General features: G+C 52.5%; 1 protein-coding gene across 10 annotated transcripts in view; it reads left to right on the top strand.

The window, feature by feature from the left end:
- Positions 1-25228, top strand: part of TLE3 (TLE family member 3, transcriptional corepressor) — a 48668-nt gene that overhangs the window by 5794 nt on the left and 17646 nt on the right. For 5 of the 10 annotated variants that reach the window (XM_027553084.1, XM_027553087.1, XM_027553085.1 and 2 more), the window contains 2 exons: positions 17295-17357; positions 18862-18966. In XM_027553084.1, coding sequence (XP_027408885.1) covers positions 17295-17357; positions 18862-18966 — 168 coding nt within the window. The remainder of the gene's footprint in view (positions 1-17294; positions 17358-18861; positions 18967-25228) is intronic. The other 5 variants (XM_027553089.1, XM_027553090.1, XM_027553091.1 and 2 more) reach the window with 1 other exon arrangement.

The following is a 25228-nucleotide window of genomic DNA, read 5'->3' as shown; positions in this document are numbered from 1 at the left end:
CCCTCTAGACTTGACTGTTCGTGTGATTACATCTGCCTGGAACAAACAGGCTGGATTCTTCATCTTGAAGCTCAGGGGTGGGGGTGGGGACTGTCTGTACTTTTATATAATAGATGATCTCCAGAGCTAGCACCTTGGGAAGTGTGGCAGCCCTCAGCCAGCTCACACACACATGCACACATACACACATGCGTGCACACACGCACCCCTCTTACCAACACCACCACATATTTTTTTTCAAAAGCCCTTCTTTGCTGGCTCAATGGGAAATGCCTGTTAGTTCGGAACTTCAGGTTCTGCCAGACGGGCCTGAGTATTGACAGAGGGCAGCTGATGAGGTACATGCAGCCAGTCTTTATTTTACTGAGAGGTTACACTTACTGTGGCTGGTTCCTTTCCTGGCCCTTTCTCTGTCTCCCTCTGTGTTCTTTCTCCAAGCTGTCGAATGAATCCCAGAGAACATAGTCGATGGTTTCTCCTCCCCTTCTCGGTTTCCCTCCCTAATTGTGGCAAAGCAGAGATTACAGAATCATGGGCCTGGCCTGAGATTTCAAGAGGTCACCCACCTCCTCCAAGCCTCTGCTTCTAGGCAGGATGTCAAGGGTGATTCAGCAAGGCCAGGGAGGTGATGATGGCTGGCCAGCTCATCAGTTCCCATCTTGTTCCCACAGAGGCTGACACTGTCCAGTGTCAGCCACAAATCACAAAGCCAGCGTAGAAACAGGCATTCCAGAGCGATTGTAGTGCATAGGGTTTGAGGCACTGATGCTCTGAAAAGCTGGGTCAGGCTGCCTCTTCACCCCTTGCTGGTGATCACTGAGGTTTTGGAAGAACACTGGAGGCCTATTGATTTGGGGAATGTGTCATGCCCCCACTTTCCCATCACCAAGCAGCCCTTCCTCTGACCTTCTGTTCTAACTGGGAGAGCCCTTTGGCCTCTACTGCACACCTTTCAAGGTCCAGATGAAGGAACTAAGGCCCAGGCAGGGGGAGCTGAGGTTTCCAGATCCATCCAGTCCAGTAAGTTACCAGAGGAGCTGCTGTTGCCGCTTTTCCTCCCGACCCAGCTCTCTTAGCAAAACTCAAGAAATGGAGAGTGCTCGTGTATTAACTAATAGCACTCTGTGTCTTTAATTACCATTGCTGCTTTCTGCATTATTATCTCAGGAGGTTAAGGCTACAGACCTGGTGACACCGAAGTCCAAAGTCCCCCATTTCGGGTTGTATAACCATATCAGCTGAATCTCTCTGCCTGCCCAGGGTCCTCTTCTGAACCGCCAGCTATTTGCACAACTAATGATTCATTGCGCCTGGTAATAAACACAGTGTATAACTAGCAATCCCGGAGATAAGGTTCACAGGTAGGGAAAGGTGGCAGAACCTGTGAGTCTTTCACCTGAGGATGGGCATGGCCATGGGGGTGGCCATGGATGTGGCTGAAAAGGAAGATGGAACATTTTCATTTATTACTTCCCCTCTCTGGGCCCTCACACCCACATAAAAAGGGGCTTGGGCTGGAAGATCTTCAGGTATAACATCTTGAAGTTCTGTGGCCGCTGTAAAGGTGTGAGGAGCGAGAGGGGACCAGCAAGTGATGAAGTTACCAAAACCCTGCCCAGGAGTCGAGTCAGTCTGGGTAGGGAGAAGCTGGGACCCTCAAATTGAAGGGGATGTATTTCTTCATACTAGGGCAGTCCCTGTTTTTGTGGCATCTGAATTGAGCTAAGAAAAAATACCTTTGAGTATCATTTATTTTGGTCAGAATACCGGGATCCGGGAACCCCTCTAAAGCCTCAGTTTCCTTCTGGTGTTTTTGCCTTGTTGCTCTTCTCCAGAGCTGTCTCTGCTCTCATTCTCTTCGGCAGTGGAGGAGGGTATCTGCCTCACTCCACTTTGGGGTCCACCAAGTTGAAAGCTCCCTTCACCTTGTCCTGACCACCTAGGAAGAATCTGCCCCCTGGACCCTCAAGGCTGCCGTCCATTCCAGCCTTCTCTGGAGCCCATTGCTTCTTGTTTATGGAGCTGTCAGAGTGAGGGTCTGTGTGCTTTCTGGCTCTTTTCCTTCTTATCCACGCTATTATTGAAATGATCTGGGAGATGGGCACGTGGTCCCTACCGATCATGGATACTGGTCCTGGGTGGGGACCTTATTGAAGACTCTTCATGAATCCTGCCGGACCAGGAGCTCCTGGAGGGGCACAGAGCTCCTCTTTCTGTCTGTGGCTTCCTCCTCCCCCTCGTACAGGAAGGCCTAGTCTGTGTCAGAGGTCCTTTTTTTCCTTTTTGTTGTTGAAGTCAGTCAAGGGAGGGATTCCCTTTTTCTTCCTGTGTGGGCAAGATGTTTTTCATCTTGTTTGTACAAAATCCTGGGATACCAGGGAAAGGTAGCCCAGGCCAGACCTCAGTGGGGTGTCCCACTGATCCGCATGCAGAAAGTCTCAGTGTCTGTGGGGAGCCCCTCTTTTGAGGTCTCCTGTGTGTGCTTTGCACATAATAGGTGCTCAGTAAACACATTGCTTTTTCTTTGCTCAGGATTACTGTCAGAGGGTGGAATTCCCATTCCCCCAGCCTTGTGAGTAGGAGAGGGGGAGTTGCTCTTGCGGGGCTTCCTGCTACTTCCTCCTCTGGCTCAGCATCCAGTTTCTTCATCAGTCAAATGAGGGGGTTGGACTGATTCCCAAAACGGGTATTAGGGGCTTGGGATGTGCTGGGTGTGGGCTGGGGCTGGTTTCACAGACACCCTTCCCTCCTCAGGGGGAGTTGGGCATCTAAATGAGTCATTGCAATGCAGTGAGGTAAGTGCTAACAGGGCCAGTGTCACGGGAGGAGCACCCTGGGACAGAGCTGCTCATTCTTCCTGGGAAAGGGGAGTCAGGTCAGAGAAGACTACACCAGCGAAGACTACACCGAAGGGCTGTTACCTGAGCCGAGTCTTAAAGCGAGGGTTCATTAGGCAGGCACCCCCGGAGGCTCCTCTGGGGTGGCAGCAGCCCTTGGAAACACGGGGCTATGTGTCCCGGAAGCCACAAGTCCACAAGTCTTGGGAACTGGCAGTGGGGGGGGAGGGGAGGAGGGACTCCACTTGGGGTGGGAGGCGAGGTGGTGACATGTTGCAGCGAAGTGATCTCCAAGGCCTCTCGGCGCTCACACTCGCTGCTCTGTGGCTCCTCCGTCCCCAGATGGCTCTCTAAGGCTGGCCCGCGTCCATCTGCCGGGCTGGGGGGTGGGGTGGGGGCTGCTCTCTGCAGTCTGTCTCCCTCCCCTGCTGGCTACCCCACCATCATCTGCTGGTTTGAACTTTATCCCCCAAAGTGGCATTGTCTTCTCGCTCATATTGGTAATTCTGTAATGACTGGTTATGACCCACCCCCTCCCCCATATTTAATTCTCATCAGCCCAGCTCTCCACTTTGCTATTAATGATAGCAAGCCAGCAAAATAGCTTTCAACATGCCATTGACAGTCTGGTTTAAGAGAGCACTTGAAGTAGTGCTAGACAGCTGAAAGCACCCATAATTGTGTACCAGAGTGAGAACTGCGCGCTCAAGGGCCTTGTTTTTATATGCTTAAAGGGACAATATCTTGTTTTCAACAAATGCTCTCTGAGACTCACAGCCAAGATGCGCTCTCTCCCCTTCTCTCTTTGCTTTTTTCCCTTGGCTTTTGTTTTTTTCCTCTTGCCTTTCAAAAGAAATGTTCCCTCTCAAGTTGAGGCTAAGGAGAAACTTAGGGAAGGGGGGATTTCCTGCTGCCACAGAAGTAAGGTCTGGGTACCATCCACTGCAGGCAGCCTGTGGGGTATGCGGTGGGGGTGGGGTGCCTCCCCTGAGGGTCTTCTGGAGGAGGTTACCGGGAGAGTTGCTGTTTTCCCCAGCAGTGATGTAGAGTTCTTCCGTGGGTAAGGATGTTGCCTGGTGAGCGTGAGGGTAGAGGGGGGCAGGCTTCCAAGATGTTACCTTGTCACCGTGGATGAGCAGGCAGAGACCACCTGAGGGAGAAAGGGGTCAGCCTTTGGGGAGTCAGATTACAACCCTCTAAGCCCTTGAAAGCAGATTTTAGGAGGCCCTTCTGTACAGAGGTTCCTCTGAAAATCATGAGGATGAGTAGGGCAGGGACCTGCCTTCTGCAGGGGACGTTCATCCCAGCTTCGGGGATTAACAGGGGGACCCACTGACTCAGCTTTGAAGATTCTGCCCAAGAACAAATACCTCCCTCCACTTCACCCCATGACATCATGACTTTAATGGTGCAATATCTTTTTGAGAAGGGGTTCCCTTCACTGCTGTAGCCAAAACCTTCCCTGACCCATTACAGGGTGAAGGAAGAACAAAGTTCCTAGCAGTGGGGCTGAGATGACCGGGGAGCCCTGTTGGGGTTGAGTCTGGCCTTGGCTCCTTAGAGGGGCCCCATTTTGTTCACCTGCCATGCGAGGGACACAGGTGGGATCCTGGGGCAGCTGCCGCCACCTCTAGACACTGCCAAGAGAAAGCCTTTATGAAGACAGAGTGAAAATTCTGATCTATAGTTAGAGACTATAATAATACAGGCGTTCACATTTGTGGAGCACTTGTTTGCAAAGCGGATAAGACATTTTTGTCTTAGAAACCTAAACTCACAGCCATGTGGGTCCAGGACAAACACACCAGGAGGAAAGCGTCAGAGCGTGTCAGGAAAGGCCTGGGGTGTGAAGATGACCTGTATGCTCAGGGTGCCACCAGGCTGTGTTCCTAAACTGGGGCTGGGGTGGGAGGGGAGCGTGTGGAGCAGCAGTGAGCTGTGAGCGCCGCGAGGGACAAGACCACTTTGTATCACAGAGGCTCCTGAGCCCGTCGTGGGTGCACAGTGTGCATTTTGTGGGGGACTCGGACTGTTGGGCTTCCATGGCGGCTCAGGCCAGGAAAAGAATCCGCCTGCAACACAGGAGATCCTGGTTCGATCCCTGGGTTAGAAAGGTCCCCTGGAGGAGGAAATGGCAACCCACTCCAGTATTCTTGCCTGGGAAATCCTGTGGCTAGAGAACGGGCCTGGTGGGCTATAGGGCTTCCCTGGTAGCTCAGTTGGTAAAGAATCCGCCTGCAGTGCAGGAGACCCTGGTTCGATTCCTGGGTACGGAGTATCCCCTGGAGAAGGGAATGGCTACCCACTCTCACATTCTGGTCTGGGGAATTCCATAGACTGTGTAGTCCATGGGGTCGCAAAGTTGGACACGACAGCAACTTTCACTTGACGGGCTGCAGTCCATGGGGTCGCAAAGAGTCAGGCATGACTTAGCGACTGAGCACGCACAAGCATGCACAGACCAGGACTGTTACATTCCAGTTTTTTTTTGGAGGGGCTCGCTGACCCTGTGTAACATCGTTCTGGGAATGTTGCAGGCTTTCTCAGGTTACTGAGAGAGGCCTGTGGCTGCGAAAGTCGTGATTGTAGAAAGAAATATGTCATAAACCTGTATTTTAACGTGTCTTTAATAGGCTTAAGCGCTTCCCCCCCCTCCTTTCACATGACAGGACAGTGTGAGGGGAAGAAAGGAGAGGGGTGAAGAACCAGATACTTGGGAAGGATGATAAAGCAGAGGTATGAGGGGATAAGGAATGGGGAAGAGCCAGGAAAGCATGCTGCATTTAGATTATAGGAGGACCTAAGCAGCAGGAAGCAAGGGTTAATGGCTTGGAGGTAACTTAGTCAATGATGCTTGTCATGCCTTAGCTATCTATATGGGCCTGGAGTTCCAAGTGCCAGGGCCTTATCTCATTGCCCTTTTAAATCCTTGATAACCATTGTTCACAGCTCTTCAACTTTTTTTTTTCTTTTAATTCCAAATGAGAGCTTCTTAGTTTGCACTGGAAGGCTGCGTCTTCCATCAAACGCAGAGAGTTCTTTCCAACTCTTTGCAACAAGGGGCAGGGGAGGTGATTCTTCCTGCCTGGTCAGCTGGGGAGGCTTTCTTTGGTTTTAAACGCCTTCACCACCCACCCAGGTGAGGACGGTGTGATGAAGGGTTGGAGGAGGGGCCCCTACCCAGTCTCCAGGGCTTCTTAAAGGAGAGCAGTTAACAGATCTGTTCTCCTCCTGGTTTGAAACTGAACATCCTGGCAGATGCTTTGGGAATCAGTGGTGATATCTGCTGGGGAGGAGCAAGGCAGTTTAGCGTGGACTGGGGAACCAGGACAGGAGTCCGTCCTCCAGCTGGGGTGGGGCCGGGTACAGGCTCTGTCAGACTTCCTGCCCAGGAAGACGTTGGGCAGACTCACGGGCCTGGGAGAAGCTGTGTGCATCTGCTAAAGTCACTTCAGTCATGTCCAACTCTGTGTGGCCCTGTGGAGAAGCTGCAGGTGATACCACATGGTCTAGAGTGAGGGGCTGAATGGTCTGGTGGGAAGACAAACAGATGAGATGCGGCAGATGGAGGCGGTGAGCTGGCCAGGGCCTGATCGGTCAGTGGGTGCTTTAGCATCTCCTTAAACCCTTCCTCTGAGAAGAGACAGGGACTCTTCCTCAGAGCTCCGTCACCCATGGAGAGTCTTGCTTGGCCTAAAAGCAGGAGTCCGAGGGCATGACTCTGGAGGGACTGAGGTCCAGGGACCCTGTCTCCCAGGGCCTCACACTTCATCCCAGGGAAACAGCTCTCCACGAAGCCAGCCAGAAATGAGGAGCATTAGAGCCCCAGAGAGGCACCTGCCCTTGCCAGGGTCCTCCCCCCGTCGGCTTGCCTCTGGCCGTGTCACTTAGGAAGTGTGTGTGGCACCATGGAGCTCAGTCTGCAGGAATTCCTTAAGGTGGTGGCATGTGTGTGTGTGTGTGATCGTCTCTCTTAGCCTTTTTTTTTTTTTTTTTTTTAATTTATTTATTTGTGCTGGGACCTAGTTGTGGCCTGCGGGATCTAGGTCCCTCACCAGAGATGGAACTGAGGCTCCCTGCATTGGAGCTTGGAGTCTTAGCCACTGGACTACCAGGGAAATCCCTCTGTTAGCCATTTTTTGGTTTCTCATCTCTTACCTGATTCCTACCCACCCTTCTCAAAGGACCACCTTTCCCTGGCTCTCCCTCTCTGTCCCTCGGACCACATCCCTTTCTCAGTCCTCTGGTTTTGCAGGAATATTGGGCATTTCCCAGGCCTCCAGGTGATGCGTCATTGATAAACCCTTTTTCACAAAGGTGCCAGTGGAATCAGAATTTCTTCATTAGAAGTCAGTTGGTTCTCAAAGTGGGGATCCTGGGAAGTTAGGGGCAAAGGACCAGGATCTGGGAGCTGGCCTGACCTGGTGGCTGAGAGACAGGCTTTGGAGTGAGACAAACTTAGGTTTGAGTCCTCAATCAGGGTCTACTGGCTGTGCAACTTGGCGGCCCGTTTGTCCTCTGTGAACTTGAATTTGTAACAGAGGTGATGAGGATGCCTGCCTCCCTTTAGAGCAATGTTGTCTGATAGAACTTTCTGCAGTCATGGAAATGCCTGTATGGTGGCCACCAGCCCCATGGGGCTCTTGAGCCTTGGAATGTGTCTGTTGTGACCGAGGAACTGAGTGTCAAGTTGAACTTTAGTGAACATTCACTAGCCATGTGTGGCCGGAGGCATCATATATGGGCCTGTGCATTTATAGAGTGTTTTGAGGATGATGTGAGATGATGTATATTGACTCCTCTGTGTGTGGGGAGATCTCACAAGGGCTTCTCAAAACAGGACAGTCCCCAAAGCTGCCAAGGCCTCAGAGAGCGAGGACCAGCTCCTTGGTATTGCTGATGTTGTAAGACTTCCCAGAGCCCTTTCTCATTTGTGACTGGTTGGCTCCATCATGCCAGCCCTACCGTGTAGACACCTTAAGCCCCACCTCACAGTAGGAACACGGATGTTTCAAGAGTTTAAGTGGCTGGATTGCGGTCTCACGGTCGACTAGGGGTGGGTTCAGAAGTGAGAACTAGGCTTGTTTCATTTGGACCAATGATCTTTATCCAGAGGCCACATCAAGGTGTGGTCTTTTGTGGTCTGCCCACTGGCCCACCTCCAGACCCACCTGTGCGTCAGGGCTTCAGTTCCAGTGCTGGGAAGTCCTCAGAGATTTTAAGAATTCAGTGAAATGTAAGTGTCAGTGATGCATAGACCAGGGTTTCCCACCCTGGCCGTGTTGGCATTTGGGGGCCGGATAATTCTTCGTGGTGGGGTTGCCCTGGGGTGTTTAGCAGCATTGCTCTACCTCCTAATTCCAGTGGCACCACTTCAGTTGTGACACCCCAAAATGTCCCCGGGGGAGCCAAAGCTGCTGTGCTTGAGAACCCATGATGGAGGAGGAGGAAGTCTGGCTCTAGGGCCACTGCCTTGCTGTGTGACCTTGGGCAGCCAGGCCCTCTCTGGGCTTTGTTTTCTTCATCTGTGAAATGAGACGGTGAATGTGCTGGTGGTTTGGGAGGAGGCCAGCCTGAGAGCGAGCCGATGATATAAACAAGTTCTTAAATACCTGATCTTGATTTTTAAGGCCTATGAAATGCCACCACTTCTGCCATCTTTGTCTGGGGAAGCCAGGCCCCTCTGACACTTTTAAACTAGGAAAAGGACGTGCTCTTGGGTTTTGAACTTGGTGGTGAGGGTAAAATGGGGCTGTTTCTGCCCACGGTCAGTCTGTTAAGGAATACTGTGACATCCTGCTTTCCCCTTCCTGCCCCCCAGGTTTCCCAGAGAGGCCCATCCTTAAAATTCATAGCCAATAGCCAATGCTTCATTTGTAGCACTGACCTTACAGGGAGACCCCCAAAATTTAACGAGCTGCCTCTGCAAGGGTAATGTGACTTTTACAGCCTGTTGAGGGGCAAAGGGAGATTTGCATAATGTTCCAAGGGGGATTAGGTGGCTGGGGGTTGCCATGGCAACCCCACAGGGATGAATTGAGAATTTTTCCTCCTGGCAGGAGTTGGCCAATGGAGTCTGGGAAGGTGGGGGAGGGAGGCTGGGGGTTATCTGAGGGGAGGGAGGGAGAGATGGGGAGGGGAGGGAGAGATGGGGAGGGGGTTGGTGGGTTGGTCGGTTGGTCGTGCCTGGGATGAATGGACAGTGTTGGGAGAAGCTGTAATTTGAAAAGACTTTCCCTGTTCATCTACACAAGCAGGCTCTTTGAGGACCATTCCCTGGAGTGGGGGTGGGAGGCAGGCAGAGTTTAATGTGTTTTAGAAACCAAGAAATTAAAGTGAACAAATATTTAAAGATTATTGGATCTTGTTAACAGGAAGCCCGGTGGATGGAAACTGAGAGTCTGAGAAATGAAAGCCTTAGAGGCAGAGAGGGACTTGGCTGTCAGATTTCCAGGTCCCTCCCATGGAGTGGTGTCCACCCCCGTGTGTCTGTAGGGTTGGAGTTGAATGCTGTCCAGGACAGGGTACTCACTTGCATACAGCACTGAATTTGGTTTTGAGAGCACTGACTATTATCCTGAACCTAAATCTGCCTCATTTATGCAATGGAAGCTGAGGTCCTAGCACAGGACACACCTGGGGCAGGCATGCAGGTCTCTGGACATTGCATCGCCAGCTCTTTCCAGGGTTAGTGGCCTAGACACTAACTCTGTCCCTTCCACCCCCGCCACCCACCACCCCGCACCACTCCCTCACTTCCTCACTTAGCATCACCATTCCCAATTCCCTTCCTCCCTGGACTCTTGGCAGAAAATGTCTAAGGTTTCTGGTGAGCACAGAAAAGGAAGGTGAGACTCCTTTCAGTGGAGCACGTGGCAGGGTCACGTCACGCCTAGGCCCCCAGACTCCCTCGCCTTTCATCTGCCCTTGCCAGATGAGGGCTGCCATCCTTTCTCTGTGTGAAGGGCGTGGGGGCCAGTGTCAGAGGCCAGCCCCCGGCAGCGTCCCTGCCCTCCCCCAGGAGACAGATCCTCAGGGTCATGCCAGGGCTGGGCCTTTTCTTGTTCCAAGCCCTCCCGGCATAAAGAATTCAGCAGGCTTCCTCGGAAGCATAAATATTTAATGGCGTTGTAGTTATATATAATTTGATCAATATGTCAGTGCTAAAAGGGCCTTTAAGGAGGCTCACCTATCATTGAGTGATCTGTGATGTAAACCTCCCCGGCCCCTCCAGGAGCAGGGGTCATTATCTCCCTGGCTGCTAAGTGGGGCATTTATTCACCCCCTTCTTAAAGGTGCCGTGGAACTGTTCTCTTGTTGAGCCTGTACATGGTAGGGATGGAGTGGGGCCTGGGAGCCCCGCCCCAGCTTTTGCTGGAGGCCTCATCCCTCCCTGGACTTCCTTTTCTCTGGTGATAAAACACCCACTTATTTTATTTCCGTGCTCTCTGAGTTTGGTTCGAGGAGAAACTGCCTGGCAAGGAATTTCATCTTGTAGTCCAATAATCGAGGGCCTATCAATTTAGAATTGCCTAGGAAATGCAATGGGATATTTTAAGGTAAAATTGCTCGGATGCATTGTTCTGGAATCTTCTAATATTTGATTGCTGGGTGACTGTGGCACCTGGCCGCTGGCGCTTCCAAGGCCTTCTGCGCAGCCTCCAACCTCTCCCTCTGCCCTTGTGATGTTACTTCAAGGTGAGATAGACTAACTTTAAACACTCCAGGACATATGTCAGAGAGCTAGGTAAAACCCGATTCAAATTCAAGAACCTCAGAGCAGACTGAAGTGGCCACCTCAAACGTACATGCTTCAAGAGGCCCAGCCACCAGGGTGTGACTTTTCAGAGGTCACATGGCTTGTCAGACAGGGAGCTGGTGAGAAAGCCAGCATTCCACATGGCTTGGAATATAACTCAGGGTCTCACGTAGGTATCTTTTCCTCAGCTCATCTTTCTCACACACATCCACAAACGCATCTCCAGAATCACACAGCTCTTTCCAAGAGCCTGCATGGTTGTCCGGTGAAGAAGTCCTTGTTTTAGAAGCGAAAGCAGGGACCTAGGAGCCGCCCCTTGGCTGCCTCACAGGGAGGCAGTGGTTTCTTCCTGCTGAATGAAACACCTTGAGCCCTTTCCTGGCTGGCTGCAGCTCCTTGTGAATCATGCAAAGAACCCAGACAGGAGCAGCTGGACACTCACAGATAGGATAGGACATCCCTGCTTTTGCCCGCTCTGTGACTGTTGTGGGCAGTTTGGCTGATGGACACACTCGAATGGTTCGCGTGCCATGAAGACTGGTCCTGAGGACCAAGCCCCAGCCAGCCCCAGTCTCGCCCACACCACTCAGCATCCATCCACATTTCGAGGTCCATCCACATTTCAAGGTGGCTTGCCTCTTTGCTCGTCCTTTAAACTCATGCTCGGCTCTACTTTTCTGAGCTTTCTGGAGGAATCCCTGTGTCACAGAGCAACTTGGGAGCATTTAGTATTCTCAAACTCTAAACGATGGCTCTTGGATCTTATTATCGTCCCCCTGTTTTGCAGACAATAAAATTGAAGCCCAGATGAGGGAAGGGATTTGCCCAAAGCCATGCAGGTCATTTCTGTGTGGCTCAGGGTTCAGAACTCTAAAGCAGTCAGGTTCCTCTCTCTCCTTGTTTGTATTTGGCTGAGGTTAGAATGAAGTCTGCATTTTCTAGACCTGATCAGTACCTGGCAGTTTAAGTACCAGAGAGAGAGTCTCAGGGAAGTGGCTGTCAGCTGTTTCTTGAGCAGGCATTTAAATTAAAAGAAAAGCCAAAGACTGGCTAAAGGCTGCAGGCCAGGAGCAAGAGGCTGCTGAGGGTGTGGGGCAAGAGTAGGTTCCATCTCCCTTAAGTGTCCTGGGTCAAAGGTCAGAAGGATGGGAACTGCAGCAAATGTGAGTGGCCGGCTGTGACTGGAGCAGTGTACTTTGAGAAAGCCCTCTCTTTATAGCAGGATGCTCCGAGATCCTGCTACAGTGAGGAGATGATTGCGTGAATGGGAGTTCCTAAGGCACACTGAGCAGGCAGCTCTTGGGGAAATTACACTCGCCCCCTACTATCCTGTGTTCCGACATTTATTTGCTTAACAGTCTCGATGGAGACGTGGGACAGATGTTCCTCCTGCAGCCAGAGCCAGTTGGGAGCGCAGACTCCGGATTTCGCAGGATCTCTGTGCACGCCTCTCTGTGTTGAGTAGATTAGTTCCTTCTGAGGAATGATGTTTTTCCACCAGCAAAGCTGCCTTCTTTGAACCACACTTGAAAAGAAACCTTGAAAGGCAGTACCAGGCTCCCCAAACACCTATTTCCAAAGGAAGCCATCCTCCAGCTGCCTGGCACTCGCCTCCTCCCAGGTTCCCCTCCAAGGCTCTGACTCGAAGGCAGAGGCTTTGCTGAGGCCGAGATGGAGGGGAGGGTGGAGGTCTACCCCGCGAGCCCCAGCTGCCATATTGATAACGGGATGCCCGGCATGCCACAAATAGGCTCTAGATCCAATTTGTGATTTGTGACCTGTCCTGATTGTTAAAGCCACACGTCTTGATTCTTTTTTTCTTTCCTTTCTTGGAAGTGAATGTTTAGAGCTTGTTTGAATTGGATCAAATGCTGTTTTAACAGCTGTTCTAATCGGAAATGCTGTCAATTATTAACCCTGACAGTAGTTTTTCTTTCAAAAATGCTTCTCTGAGCTCTCTCAAAATGTCGAAATTTGGCTTCTTGGTAGGAAGTCGTTTAGTGAAGTTGCTTAATTACCAGGCGTCAGTTTCTCCATCTGAAAACTGGAGATTTATAGGAAGTGCCTTTCCTATAGGGTTCTTGTGAGCTCACCCATGTAAAATGCTCAGAACAGCTGGATCTGGGGATGTTAGCCATTATTATTGTTGTTAAGAGTGGTTCTGTTAGGCCAACTTTGTATTTGCAGAGCTTCCCGTCCTCAGTTACCACCCTCAAAAAAATAAACATTAAAGAATTAAAGTCATTTAGGGAACAATTTTCCTGTTCATTCTCTGGCCCTCTGCTGTATGCTGAACTCAGGTTTGGATTGGCCTGTGTGCTTAGTTGCCCTGTCGTGTCTGACTCTTTGCAACCCCGTGGATTGTAGCTGCCAGGCTCCTCTGTCCCTGGGATTTCCCAGGCAAGAAGACTGGAGTGGGTTGCCATTTCCTTCTCCTGGGGATCTTCCCAACCAAGGAATGGAACCCACTTCTCCCTTGTCTCCTGCATTGCAGGAGGATTCTTTACCACCGAGCCATGGGTTTAGAGATGACCAAGGCTCAATTCCTGCTTCCATGTGGTGGGGAGACCAGGAGGGCGGTGCTGCCCATGGCAGGGGACAGTCCCAGCTGGGAGGGATGGGGTTTGCATACTTTCTCCACCCCCACTTCCCCCCAGAAAGAAGTCCCCAGACCCAAGAACAGGGACCAAGGGTGACACCGCCCCCTCCCCACCCCTCAGCCCTATGGATCCTGACCCATGATGGGCCAGAGGCCTCACGGCCCCTCAGCCCTATGGATCCTGACCCATGATGGGCCAGAGGCCTCACGGCCCCTCAGCCCTATGAGCCCTGACCCATGATGGGCCAGAGGCCTCACGGCCCCTCAGCCCTATGGGTCCTGACCCATGATGGGCCAGAGGCCTCACGGCCCCTCAGCCCTATGGATCCTGACCCGTGATGGGCCAGAGGCCTTATGGCCCCTCAGGCCTATGAGCCCCGACCCATGATGGGCCAGAGGCCTTACGGCCCCTCAGCCCTATGAGCCCCGACCCATGATGGGCCAGAGGCCTTACGGCCCCTCAGCCCTATGGATCCTGACCCATGATGGGCCAGAGGCCTTACGGCCCCTCAGACCTATGAGCCCTGACCCATGATGGGCCAGAGGCCTTACGGCCTCTCAGAGAAGCTGGTCTTCACTGAGTCTGGGCCCCAGGGGAGAGCCTGAAGGTTGATATCCCAAGCCTCTGGAATATTCTGTATCTTGTTCTGCTGACTCTTGGTTGACTTGTGGGGTTGGGAGGCAAGAACTGTTCCCCGTGGTGGAAAGGAGAGATGAGAGGGGACTTGCTCTGAGCGACCCAGCTGTGGTCATCTTGTAGCCTGGATGCCAAGCCTGGAACCAGTTGGAGCTCCATGAATCCCAGTAGGTTGTTCCTCATAACCAGAGGATGCTGGGCTCTGGACCAGGCCCTGCAGGGGAAGATTCCACCTGGAGGCAGCCTATGGCCACACGTTTGCTAAAAGATGCGGGGAAGGGCAAGGCTGGCTGGCTACTTCTTATTTTGTCCCTTCACCTAACAAAATCTTGACACTTGACCTGTTTGCTAGAGGAAGTAAGCAAAAGCTAGGACTCCTTTATGGGCTTCCAAGGTGGCGATAGTGTAAAGCACCTGCCTGCTGATGCAGGAGATGGAGGAGACCTAGGTTCAATCCCTGGGTCGGGGAAGATCCCCTGGGGGGAAGGTATGGCAACCCACTCCAGTATTCTTGCCTGGAGAATCCAATGGACAGAGAGGAGCCTGGTGGGCTTCAATCCAAAGTGTCAAAAAGAGCCAGGCACGACTAAAGTGACTTAGCATGCACACACAGGACTCCTTGATAACCACCCACCTTGAAGATGGTAAGACCTATAGTTACTGAGTGGGCCAAAGTGACAGGGAAGGTTCAGAGCCTGCCGCCTGCCTTCCTGGCTGAGAAGCAGGCAATAGCTAGGGACCCGCTTAACTGGACTGGTCTGGCTTAACCACTACTTGAGGGGCTGCCTGCTCCATCTCCCTGTTGTAGGTCAGCACTTTGTCCACCACTGTCCCTCTGCCTAATGCTGCCCACAGTGAGGCAGGCCCACATCCCCAGCCAGGGGACACTGTAATATGAAGTCTTGAAACACACATGCAGGGAAACCAGTGAGATTCTTTTGTCTCTAGATTTTACTGGGCATCTATCATGTACTAGTCTCTGCTATGCCAGTCATTTGAGGTAAGAGACATTGGACCAGTGAGCTCCCTAAGCTCATTGGTAAGGATGATTTATTTTATTTCTCTTTGCTTTGTGTTTTAAATAAAACTTTCTAGTCTTATTTGGCGCATAAACATGTGACAGGTGAGTGATTATGTTGTTCTATACAGGTTTGGACTGAGCTGATTGTTTCCAGAATTCCTGACGTATACAATTCTGACTCTTATAATTTCATCTCCCTTTCCCACTATCAATCAATGTGGGAGAAGAAAAAGTGAAAAGAAATGAGAAGGGGCCCTGTTTTGGACTAGAACTCTTTCCACTTACCTAGATTAATAATTTATACAATAGTTAGTAATAGTCCCAGGAGCCTTATAAGTATGAATGATGGGCATCTAGTGGGCAGAGGCCAGGGCTGCTGCTAAAAACTCTACAGTGCCCGGAGCAGCCCCACCCAACAGAGTTTTCTCTGGCCCCAAATGTGTGTAGCGTGGCGTCTCAGGCGGCTCAGTGGTGAAGAATCCACCTGCAATGCAGGAGACTCAGGCTCGATCCCTGGGTCGGGAAGATCCCCTGGAGGAGGAAATGGCAACCCAGTCCAGTATTCTTGCCTGGGAAATCTTGTGAACAAGAGGAGCCTGGCAGGCTGTTGTCCATGGGGTCACGAAGAGCCAGACACGACTGAGCACATATGTGGCTAGCACGGATGCTGTGACAAACCCTCCTGTACAGTGTCCTTGCTGAAGTAAACCCCAAAAGTACAGATATGGCTGTGGTCCCTCCCTTGGAACTCAGCCAAGGATGCGTTTGGAAATGGGACCATTATTGGCACTGGTTGGTCCAGGATATGAGGGACAGTCTTTCGCACCAAAGACTTGCTTTACCCCCAGTGCCCAATCTAGAGTGTTCCGGGAGAGAGCTGTGATCTGTGATCCCCACCCAGGAGCCCCTGCTGCTCTGGACAAGGAGGGGTCTGTGTTGGAACCTGCACTGCAGCCAGCAGCCCCGGGATGTGGGCCCACAAAAGCCCACAGATTCCTAGCCTGAGACCCATCTCTTCACCAACCAGAGGCATCTTCATCATGGCTGGGGACGGGTTGTGGTGGGGGGTTGGGGTAGTAGGAGTGCTGGCCCCACGAATTCTCCTTAGGGCCCGGGTCTGCTTGTAAGCCTTCAGACAGCATTGCTTTTACTTTAAATGCACAAGCATTTCTCATCCGGAGTCATTTGACATGCAGATGATCACAGATTTTTAAAGGCTGTTGTCATGGTTTTGTCTCTCAAAGATTGCTATGTGCTGATGAGAGCTCTGAAGCCAGCTCTGGGACCTCAGTCCCGGCAGCCTTGGGATTCAGAATGGGATAAGAGAGGCGATTCTGAGACTTGTCTGTCAGTGGTCCTCAGCCTTCCTGCCTGGACTGTTAACCATTTAGCCCCACTCTTTTTTCTTTTTTTTAAACCATTCTTCATTTGAGATGGCTCACATAGATGGATGGCAAAAACAGTTGATTTTTTCTTTCTTCTTTTTAATTTTTTTAATATTTATTTGGCTGTGATTTATTTGGGTGTTAATTGCAACATGCAGGATCCTCAGTCTTCATTGCAGCATGTGGGATCTAGTTCCCTGACCAGAGACTGAACTCAGGCCCCTTGTATTTTGAGCGCAGTCTTAGCCACTGGACCACAAGGGAAGCCCCCAGCTGATGTTTTTCTGAGTGTGATCTTTTCTGGGGTGTTAGGGGTGGGGCAGAGAATTGATCTGCCTTTCTGTGATCAGCTTAGATGAAGGGCTAGGGTTCTGATAGTTACGTTCTGAGCAGCATCTTAGAGAAGGCAAGGCTTGCTCTCTCCAGAAGGAAGCATCAATGGTGGGATTTCCGGCTGGACAGCACTAGAAGGGCGAGGGATTGGTCTGCAGGGGGAGAGGCAGCAGTGGGAAGTGGGAGTGAGGGAAACCCTCTCAACTGCACATCAGTGGGCATGAGGCTAGCACCAGGGAGCACTTGGCACATGCATCCGGGGGTCTTCCACCACCTCCTGATGTGTCTGGGCATCTGAGAGTCTGAATTGCAGTTGCCCGTGGGGCCACCGGGCAAAGCAGTTCCTTCTCACCGTGCTGCGTCCGCTCTTATGAAAGGTTTCACCGCAGTGGGTGGTATGGGGGTTGTTCTTGTTTAGCTTTGCATTGTTTTGGTTAGGGCTTCCATTCCAGAGGAGGCGAACTGTATGCTCTGAACCAAACACGGAGACCACCTCTGATAGGAAATTGGAGCTCCTGGAAATTGGGTTGGTTGGAGGGAGTGGGAAGGAATTGCTTCACGCTGTGGATTCAGCGAGGCCTCCTGGCAGGAGGTCCATAGAGGGTGGAAGGACGGAGCCTGTCGAGGGCCTGTGGTTTGGCGGGGGGTTGCCCTTCCACAGTCTGACATTTTGGCGACTTGATTTATTTGCCTTAGCCTCACGCAGTCTCTTTCCCTTTGCAGACAGAGATTGCGAAGAGGCTGAACACGATTTTAGCACAGATCATGCCTTTCCTGTCACAAGAGGTAAGACCTTCTTTCGCTTTGTCTTCTGTGCCTTGCCAGAGCGGCCCCTGTCCATCCGTTCACGTGGACAGAAGTTGACAGCCTGGGGCTTTACAACCTTCTCTGGCAAATCAGAGGGGCCGTTTGCTCCTTCTTCCGGTGGAAGCTGTTCCCTGCTTCTGCTGAGCCCCAAGAGGAGGGTCCTGGCCTGTGACGGAGCCACAATGGGCAGTGGGTATCTCTGCCTCTTCCCGTTTCCACCCTTCAGCCCGTCCAAGCCAGCATTCCCAGCCTCAGCTTCCCCATGCCCCAGCATCCACGCCTGGAGACATCTAAGAGCAAGGAAGCCTGCCCAGTCAGTGCCAGGAGCCAGACCCTCTGCGGGGAACCACTTACCCAAAGGTTCTGACTCATCAGGGACAACAGAGTCAGTCACGTCATCTTTAAGCACTTTTTCCAGGAGACTCCCCCCTGGCCCCTACCTGAGACAGGGCTGGACTGGAGGGCAGTAGGAGAAAACCCTCTCCAAGGAGGCCCCTTGGTGCAGGGCAGACGGGTGGGCTGCCCGAGAGGGGCCCGTAGAGCTTACTGCAGCTCGGACAGGCCTGCCCTCCAGGCCCCCTCCACCTGCACTCCCTCCTAGGTGCTAGGTGTCTTGAGCGAGAGTACTGACCCTTACCTGATTGAATTCCTGTAAAAGCAGGATGTAAGTGATGCCCTCGGGTCTTGCAGCCAGTCAACCCCAAGGCTGAAGGGAATGAATGCTCTAAAAAAGATTAAAAAAAAAAAAAAAGACTTAATTTTTTAGAGTGCTTTGAGGTTCATAGCAAAGCTGAATGGACAGTACAGAGCTGTCCCCTAGCCTCCCCACCATCAGCACCCCACCCTGGAGTAACGGATGAACCTGCCTCACACGCCATCAGCATCCCAGCATCTCAGCGTCAGCACCCGAGTCCATAGCTTAGATCAGGGTTCATTGTGCCACATTTGCCCACGTTTATAGACACATGCTTTTTTGGTTTGTTTTCTGTTTACATAGATACAGGTTGAGTATAGATACATGTACTTTTCTTCTGAACCCTTCGAATGTAGTTGCAAACATCCTGAAAACTCACAGCATTCTCCGTACTCAGGCTGCCTCTCCTAAAAACAGGACACCTTCCTGTTTTATGGACAACAACACTGTCACTGCATTTAGAAGGGGAATAATCATGCAGCAGCATCGTCTGATGTTGGCTCTTTCTCAGAGGCCTCAAATAAAGATTTTTTTTCCTGTGGTAGAGGGCGACAGTTGACAAATAGCCATCTTTTGGCTTAAAATTATGGGACGTTTTCATTACAAAAGTAATACATGCTCATTGAAAAGGGTTTAAAGGGTTCCCCGTCCCCCAAGTCCTGTTTGGGTTCGTGGCCCTGGTCTGCCTCCTGTTAGGACGGTGACCCTGCCCGTCCCGCGTGGTCCCCGCACCCCATGCCTCCTCGGGCAGGGAAGCCGCCACCTCTGACCCGGACCTCGTTCCTCCAGCACCAGCAGCAGGTGGCGCAGGCGGTGGAGCGAGCCAAGCAGGTCACCATGACAGAGCTGAACGCCATCATCGGGGTACGTGGACTCCCCAGTCTGCCTCTCACCGTGTGTATAGCCCTTTTATTCCTCCCATTTACCGTAACCAGAGACAGACCCTGACCTCAGCTGGCCTCAAAGAGTGCGGCCCCAGGGCTCCAGTGCCCCCAGCGTCTTACGGGCTTGGACCCACCTAGATATCTTCCCCAGTGGCTCCCCAGTTGCCTCCCAGTCCCCAGATTAAAGGGGTATCTGACCCAACCCTAATCCACCTCTAAATTCATCAGCCCCATCCTACCCTGGCTTTTGGCATCTCCAACAGAGAAGGGGTGGGCTCTGGGATCACCTTGGAGGCCAGCCTGATTTCTCCCACCTCCCTGGGGGCCTGTCCCTTCCCTGGCAAAGATCCGCCCTTCTTTGGCCTCCTGAGGTCAGAACTGTCTCTGTTGTTCTGTGCTGTGAAGCGTGCTGTGGCATTCGGGTCTGGGCCTTGCTGTCCCGTGCGCTGAGCTGCCTGGCTGAGCATCCATCATGGACCTGTGTGAAGTCCAGCCAGGACCCCTGGCCACGTCTTCCTGAGTGTGGGTCCCCAAAGGGACTTCTGAACAATATACATTCCAGGGCACCCCCCTCAGAATTCTTTTCCATCAGTCTGGGATGGGACTGGGCCTCTGTGTTTTTGTGTTTTTCCAGATCATTCTGAACCGTAGTCTGGCTTGGGAAGCAGTAGATGGGTTGGCCAGGGTCTCTCCAGCCCTTTGATTGGTCTTCACTCTTCTCCTTGTCCTTAAGTGCAGTCATTATTTCCAGGTGGAATTAAAGGTGCAGAATGTTCTGGCTTGATGGGGTGAATGATGTCACTGGGCTCTTGATTCTGGGGAGAAACCTGGGGCCCTCTGTTCTAGTTCCACTTTTTCCCCGTGTGACCTCAGGCAGATCCCGTCTTTTCCTCGCACCCTAGTGTCTGCATCTGTTACAGAAGAGGGGTGGACCAGCTCATCTCTTTGGGCCAGGACTGCTGGGAGGGCAGGGTTGGAGTGACAGAGTGATGCTGGTGGATCCTCACCCTTCATCATGTCAGTGGCACCTGTGATGGTTATGGGCTTCTGTCCTTCTGGTCTGAGTTGCCTGCGGGGGGCTGGGCAGGGGAGTGTTAGCCTGGTCTGAATCCTGGGAGTGGTGAGGAAAGGGGAGACCCTCACCTGCTGTGCAGGAGGAGTGGAGAGGAGGCCGGGAAGGAGAACATGAGTGGGTGGTAACTGCTTCTAGCCAGTGATCTGGGAGGCAGAGCCCCCCGCAGGGAAACCATATTGTACAGTTTGAGGTCTCCTCAGAGACCACCCAGCCCAGGGTCGTGCAGCCTCTAGGCTCATGAACTTTGAGGCCGGGTGCTTTGTGAGGATGCACGGGAGGGTGTTCAGCAGCAGCCCTGGTCCCCACCCACTGGATGCCGGTGACCTCCACACACAGTTGTGACACCCCACAATGTCTCCAGACATTGCAAAATGTCCTGGTGAGGGGCCGGGGGCAGTGCATGAAAGCGCCCGAGGTGGAGAGCGACTGATTCAACTGACCCTTGCTTTATAGAGGCTGGGAGTGACAGCCAGTCACACAGCGTTCAGGAGCAAAGTCAGGCCAGACGCCCCAGGCTGGCTTTCAGCTCAGGGCTCCTCCCCTGCCACCTCCTGCCCGGTCCGGCCCTGGTGTGGGGCCAGTGTCCTCCTCCTCAGTGGCAGTTCACAGCTGGATGGCCGTGCTGAGAGTGGTAGGCAAGGGCTCAAGGTGGGAAGTTCCTTCTCTGAAGTTTCTCCTCTCCCAGCCCCTTGCCCCCATCCATACTATAGGCCCAGCCCTCCCACCCCTGCCATGGCCACAGTGGGGTCCCCTCTTCCCCCGACCGCCTCCCCCTTTGGAATTAAAATCCTCTTATGAAAATAGTTTTTGAAAAAAAAAGTTCTAAGAAAGAGTGGAATTGAGGAGAAGAAGCACTGCTTGGATTAGCTCTGCTTCCTTCAAGGAGTATTTAGGAAGCTACGCGTTAGGTCAAGGCAGCTCGAGGCAGATATTGGAATTCAATTAAAGCCAACGAGTGGGGCCTGTGACCCCCATTTTCGAGGTAATTGCTTCTCCAGCTCTGAGTGAACGCAGCCATCGCCCTGTCATTAAGCAGGCAGCCGTCTAATCGTTGCGCCTGCCAGAGCCTCACAAGGCAGGAATTACGGACAGGCTCTCGAGCTGGGGCATCCCGCGAAGGAGGGAGAGGGAGAACGGGCTTGTGGCCGGCTGACTCAGGAGAGTGATGGGAGGAAGGTGGTGAGGGGCCTGGAGTCCTGCCCCAGCAGTAAAGGGCAGGGAAGGGAGGGCCCACGAGGCCGCAACAGCAGCTGGTACCTGCCCCATGGCACAGCTGGATTTGCCCCTCTGCGGGGAGGAGTGGCCTGGCCTCCTGGTCTGGGAGCTGAGGGGCCTTGGGCAAGTCACCTAGTTCCTCCAGGCCTGTTTCTTCATCTGTGGAAAAGTGAAGGGCTGGGCAAGTGTCGAATGATGTGCCCACTTCAGTCAGTCATCTGGGGCTCTCTTGGGCATGGGGTGGAAGGATTCTGCCTTCGTGCCTTGGCTTATGTCAGAGAGAGGTGAGAGATCGGGTATCTGGCAAGCCTGGTCACTGGCGTGCCTGCAGTGAGGGGCATGTTTATCACACGAGTTAGAGGATTTCTAGGGTCTCCCCTCCAGGTGAGAGGGGATGGAGGGACTGACGGAGGCCCAGGCTTGCTGGTCTGCGGGGAACTTATGTCCATCTGGGGAAAGCAGGCCTGAAGGCGTGTGTGTGCTCGTGGAGGGCCTACAAAACCCGGTTACTGCAGACCTGATCCACACCCTCTCTTCTTGGATCCAGGTTATTAAGGGAACCTTAGACAGTCAAAAGGTTCCTGAGCATGGGGGCGGGGGCAGAGTATTGTCCCTTGGTCAGCAACTTGCAAAAGGTTTCTCTAGGCAGAGTAGACACAGTGAGCTGATGGTACCCACCACTTCCAGAGCTCACGTTTCAGTTTGCTCCACGCTGGCTCCAGGTCACTGAACCTGGCAGGTGGAGGGGTTCTCACCCCACTTGCTGCTGCTGTTCAGTTGCTCAGTCACGTCCGACTCTTTGAGAACCCATGGATTGCAGCACACCGGGCTTCCCTGTGCTTCACTATCTCCTGGAGTTTGCTCAGACTCATGTCCATTGACTCAGTGATGTTACCTATATATCTCATCCTCTGCCACCCCCTTATCTTGCCCTCAGTCTTTCTCAGCATCAGGGTCTTTTCCAATGAGTCGGCTCTTCGTGTCAAGTGGCCAACTCACCCCACTTGTCCACTGACAATTTGGGCTGTGTCCCCTTGAAAATTGTTAGTGGAAGAGATTTAAAGTGTTGGTAGCTTTTTTTCTGGAGTGTAGTTGTACTGGAGTATAGTTGATTTACAGTGTTATGTTAGTTTCGAGAGTGTATAGCAGTGATTCGGTTATACATACACGTGTATCTCTTCTTGTTCAAATTCTTTCCCCGTTTAGGTTATTATAGAATATTGAGCAGCGATCCCTGTGCTACACAATGGGTCCTTGGTGGTGGTTACTTATTTTTTTTTCAGGTTAGGTAGGGGTGGGGTGAGGAAGAGGGAGAGGGAGGTTGTAGCTTGTCACAGATTGCACAGGGTGTGCTGAAGCCAGTCCTGAGGTTCTCGCATTCCCTCCACAGTGCTGATGAGCTGGGTTTGGTTGACAGGGGGATGGATGGTGCAGAAAGGGAGCCTTAGAATGAACGCCAATCCTTTTCTCTCAGCCGGGGGCCATGGTAGAGAAAAGTCACGCTGGGCTTGCGTTCTGGCTCTGGTCTCTTTGGCTTAGCAGAGTCATCTCACCGCCCCTGAGCCTGTCCCTGTCTCTGAAATGGAGTAATAGCATTGTTGTGAGCCCTCCAAGCTGCAGTAGAGCACAGATGCACAATTCACCTGGAGCTGGGGGGCCTCTTCTGTGGGCAAGAAGTAGAAGGACCAGGCAGAGGTCGGGGCTGCTCTCCCCTCCCCCGGGAGGTGAGAAGTCTCCATCTCATACAGCTGGGACGTCCTCAGTGGGTCTCAGCCCTGGAAAGGCTTAGACCACTTCACTAGGTTTAACCCATATCATGAACCGGAGAAGCGAAGCATTAAATCAGGTAGCAGAGGCGTGAAGCATGATGTGCATCATCCAGTCACACAGACTTGGCCAGCAAGGGCCTCCCGTCAGTGTCCCCTGTGAATGAGTGGCCCTGTGTTCTGAGCCCAGGACCTGGCACTTGGCCCCATGAGGAAGGCAGGGACACACGCCTGCCCCCAGGATGTCTTCTCTGACAGGCTGCTGTTCTGGCATGAAATGTGAAAGGCAAGAGGAGGGGGCGCTCGCGAGGGGCCTTGCCCCCTGGTTGGGGGTTTGAGGGGGTTTGTTGACTTCCTTTCACTTCATGGACAGAGAGATCCTGGTCTTAGAGGGGACAGTGGAAGCTGGAGACAGGCTGCTGCAGAATTGAGCCCAGTGCCTCCTTGGATGGGGGCCTCGATCCCATTTCTCCCCGGTTGAAAACCCCGTCACCCTCCCACTTGGATGTCTCTGTGTTTCCTCCCCTCGTCCTCTGAAGTCAGAGATGTGTCATGGGGACAGGAAAGCAGCCTGAGGATGGCTGTGCCCTGCCTGTGACACTGGGATGGAGAGACAGGTGGAACACTGCCAGCCGCCCCGCTGCGGAGATTTTTTTCTCACTCTCTGTCACAACCAGGATGCTTGTCAGCAGACCCTTGACCTGACGAGCCCTGGCATCTGTCCTCGCCCTGAGACAGAAGCCTTGGAGGTCGGCTGGCTGTCCTTGCCTCCTGGAGCCTGCTGGACTGCTCCTGACCCTGCCTTCCATCCATCCAGAGCAGACCTCGGGGGAATTTCTGGCTGTGCAGGGGGTCCTGCTCTTTTGTGCTTGAAGATGAGAAGTACGCGGAAGCTGCCTTTCCTCTGTTGCAAAAAAGACATACCTGCTTCATGGGCCACTCCAGAAAACCACCATCTCCCTCTTGGAGGCTAAACAGCTTTGAAAGCCAGTGTCTTCCATACAGACACTGCAACTGCAGATATAGACTCTGTTGCAAGACTCTGGTGCTGGTTCACTGGTTCACCTTTCAGGAAGCAGGCTGCCCCACTGACACTCCTCGTCCCAACTAACCATTCGAGCTGCACCTCCATGGGCCTTGCCTCTGGGGGGTGGATGGCTTTAGGATAGACACCTCCACTTTGTGTCTGCTCTGGCGTCTCAGGGCAGACAACCCGGACCAGTGGCCACCAGCAGCTTCCATAAACTTCCCGCCAAGAGACGTCCCAGGTCTTGAGCGATGGCTGTAATCCCAGCCTTTTCCCCCTATGCTGAAAAATGAGCCCTGCAGGGCTAGGAGTGTAGTACCTCAGTTTCCTCATTTGCAAAGTGGGGATCATGAATTTGGGGGTGCATGAGGTTGGCAGTTTGTGGTTTAGTTGAGGAAGAGCAGGTCTCTTAATGTGTGCTCTGTGCTCAGACACTCAGTCGTGTCCAACTCTCTGCAATCCCATGAGCTCTAGCCCACCAGGCTTCTCTGTCCAGGGGGCTCTCCTGGTGAGAATACTGGAGCGGGGTACCATTTCCTCCACCAGGGGATCTTCCTAACCCAGGGACTAAACCTAAGTCTCCTGCATCTCTGGCATTGCAGGCAGTTTCTTTACTTGGTAAGCCGTTTGGGAAGCTTTTAATCCCTGATCTCAGATACACTTACTGCCTCTTGGAGCCGCATGTGCATCCAGAGCTGTGGGCCTTCTCTGTATTTTGTCGTCTGTCAGCAGTGGCCAGAGAGCCACGGTTCACATTGACAGGTGAGCTTGTCAGGCTTTGGCTCTCTGTCACCCCCATAAACTCTTCTTGCTCTGGGGCAGGGGGTCTCCTTCGGAACATTCTTTGGATGATGTTGGTAGTTGACCGTATTCCAGCCCCTGAGTACCAGTTTGCTGTCTTTAAAGTGGGCACAACCCTTCTGCCAGGTAGTTGAAAGGGTCAGAGATAAGCTTTGGAAAGGGCCCAGGCATTCATTCAGGCATTCAGTAAATTTCCATTCCCTCCCCTCGTGCTTGTTGAAAGGAAAGATGTATGTATAACCCGAGGCCCCAGTCATTCCCAAGAAATGTTTCAATCTCTATGAAATATTTGGTCATGGTGTAGTCAGCGGCACAGTGCCCATGGTTCTTGACACAATCTTAAGATTGATAAAGGGTGTTTTGTCTCGGCTGCTGGGGGAGAACAAGG

This window comes from Bos indicus x Bos taurus, chromosome 10, assembly GCF_003369695.1.
Source record: "Bos indicus x Bos taurus breed Angus x Brahman F1 hybrid chromosome 10, Bos_hybrid_MaternalHap_v2.0, whole genome shotgun sequence".
Classification (NCBI taxonomy): Eukaryota; Metazoa; Chordata; class Mammalia; order Artiodactyla; family Bovidae; genus Bos; species Bos indicus x Bos taurus.
Note: the sequence above shows the minus strand (reverse complement) of the source record. Positions and strands in the feature narration are given on the sequence as shown.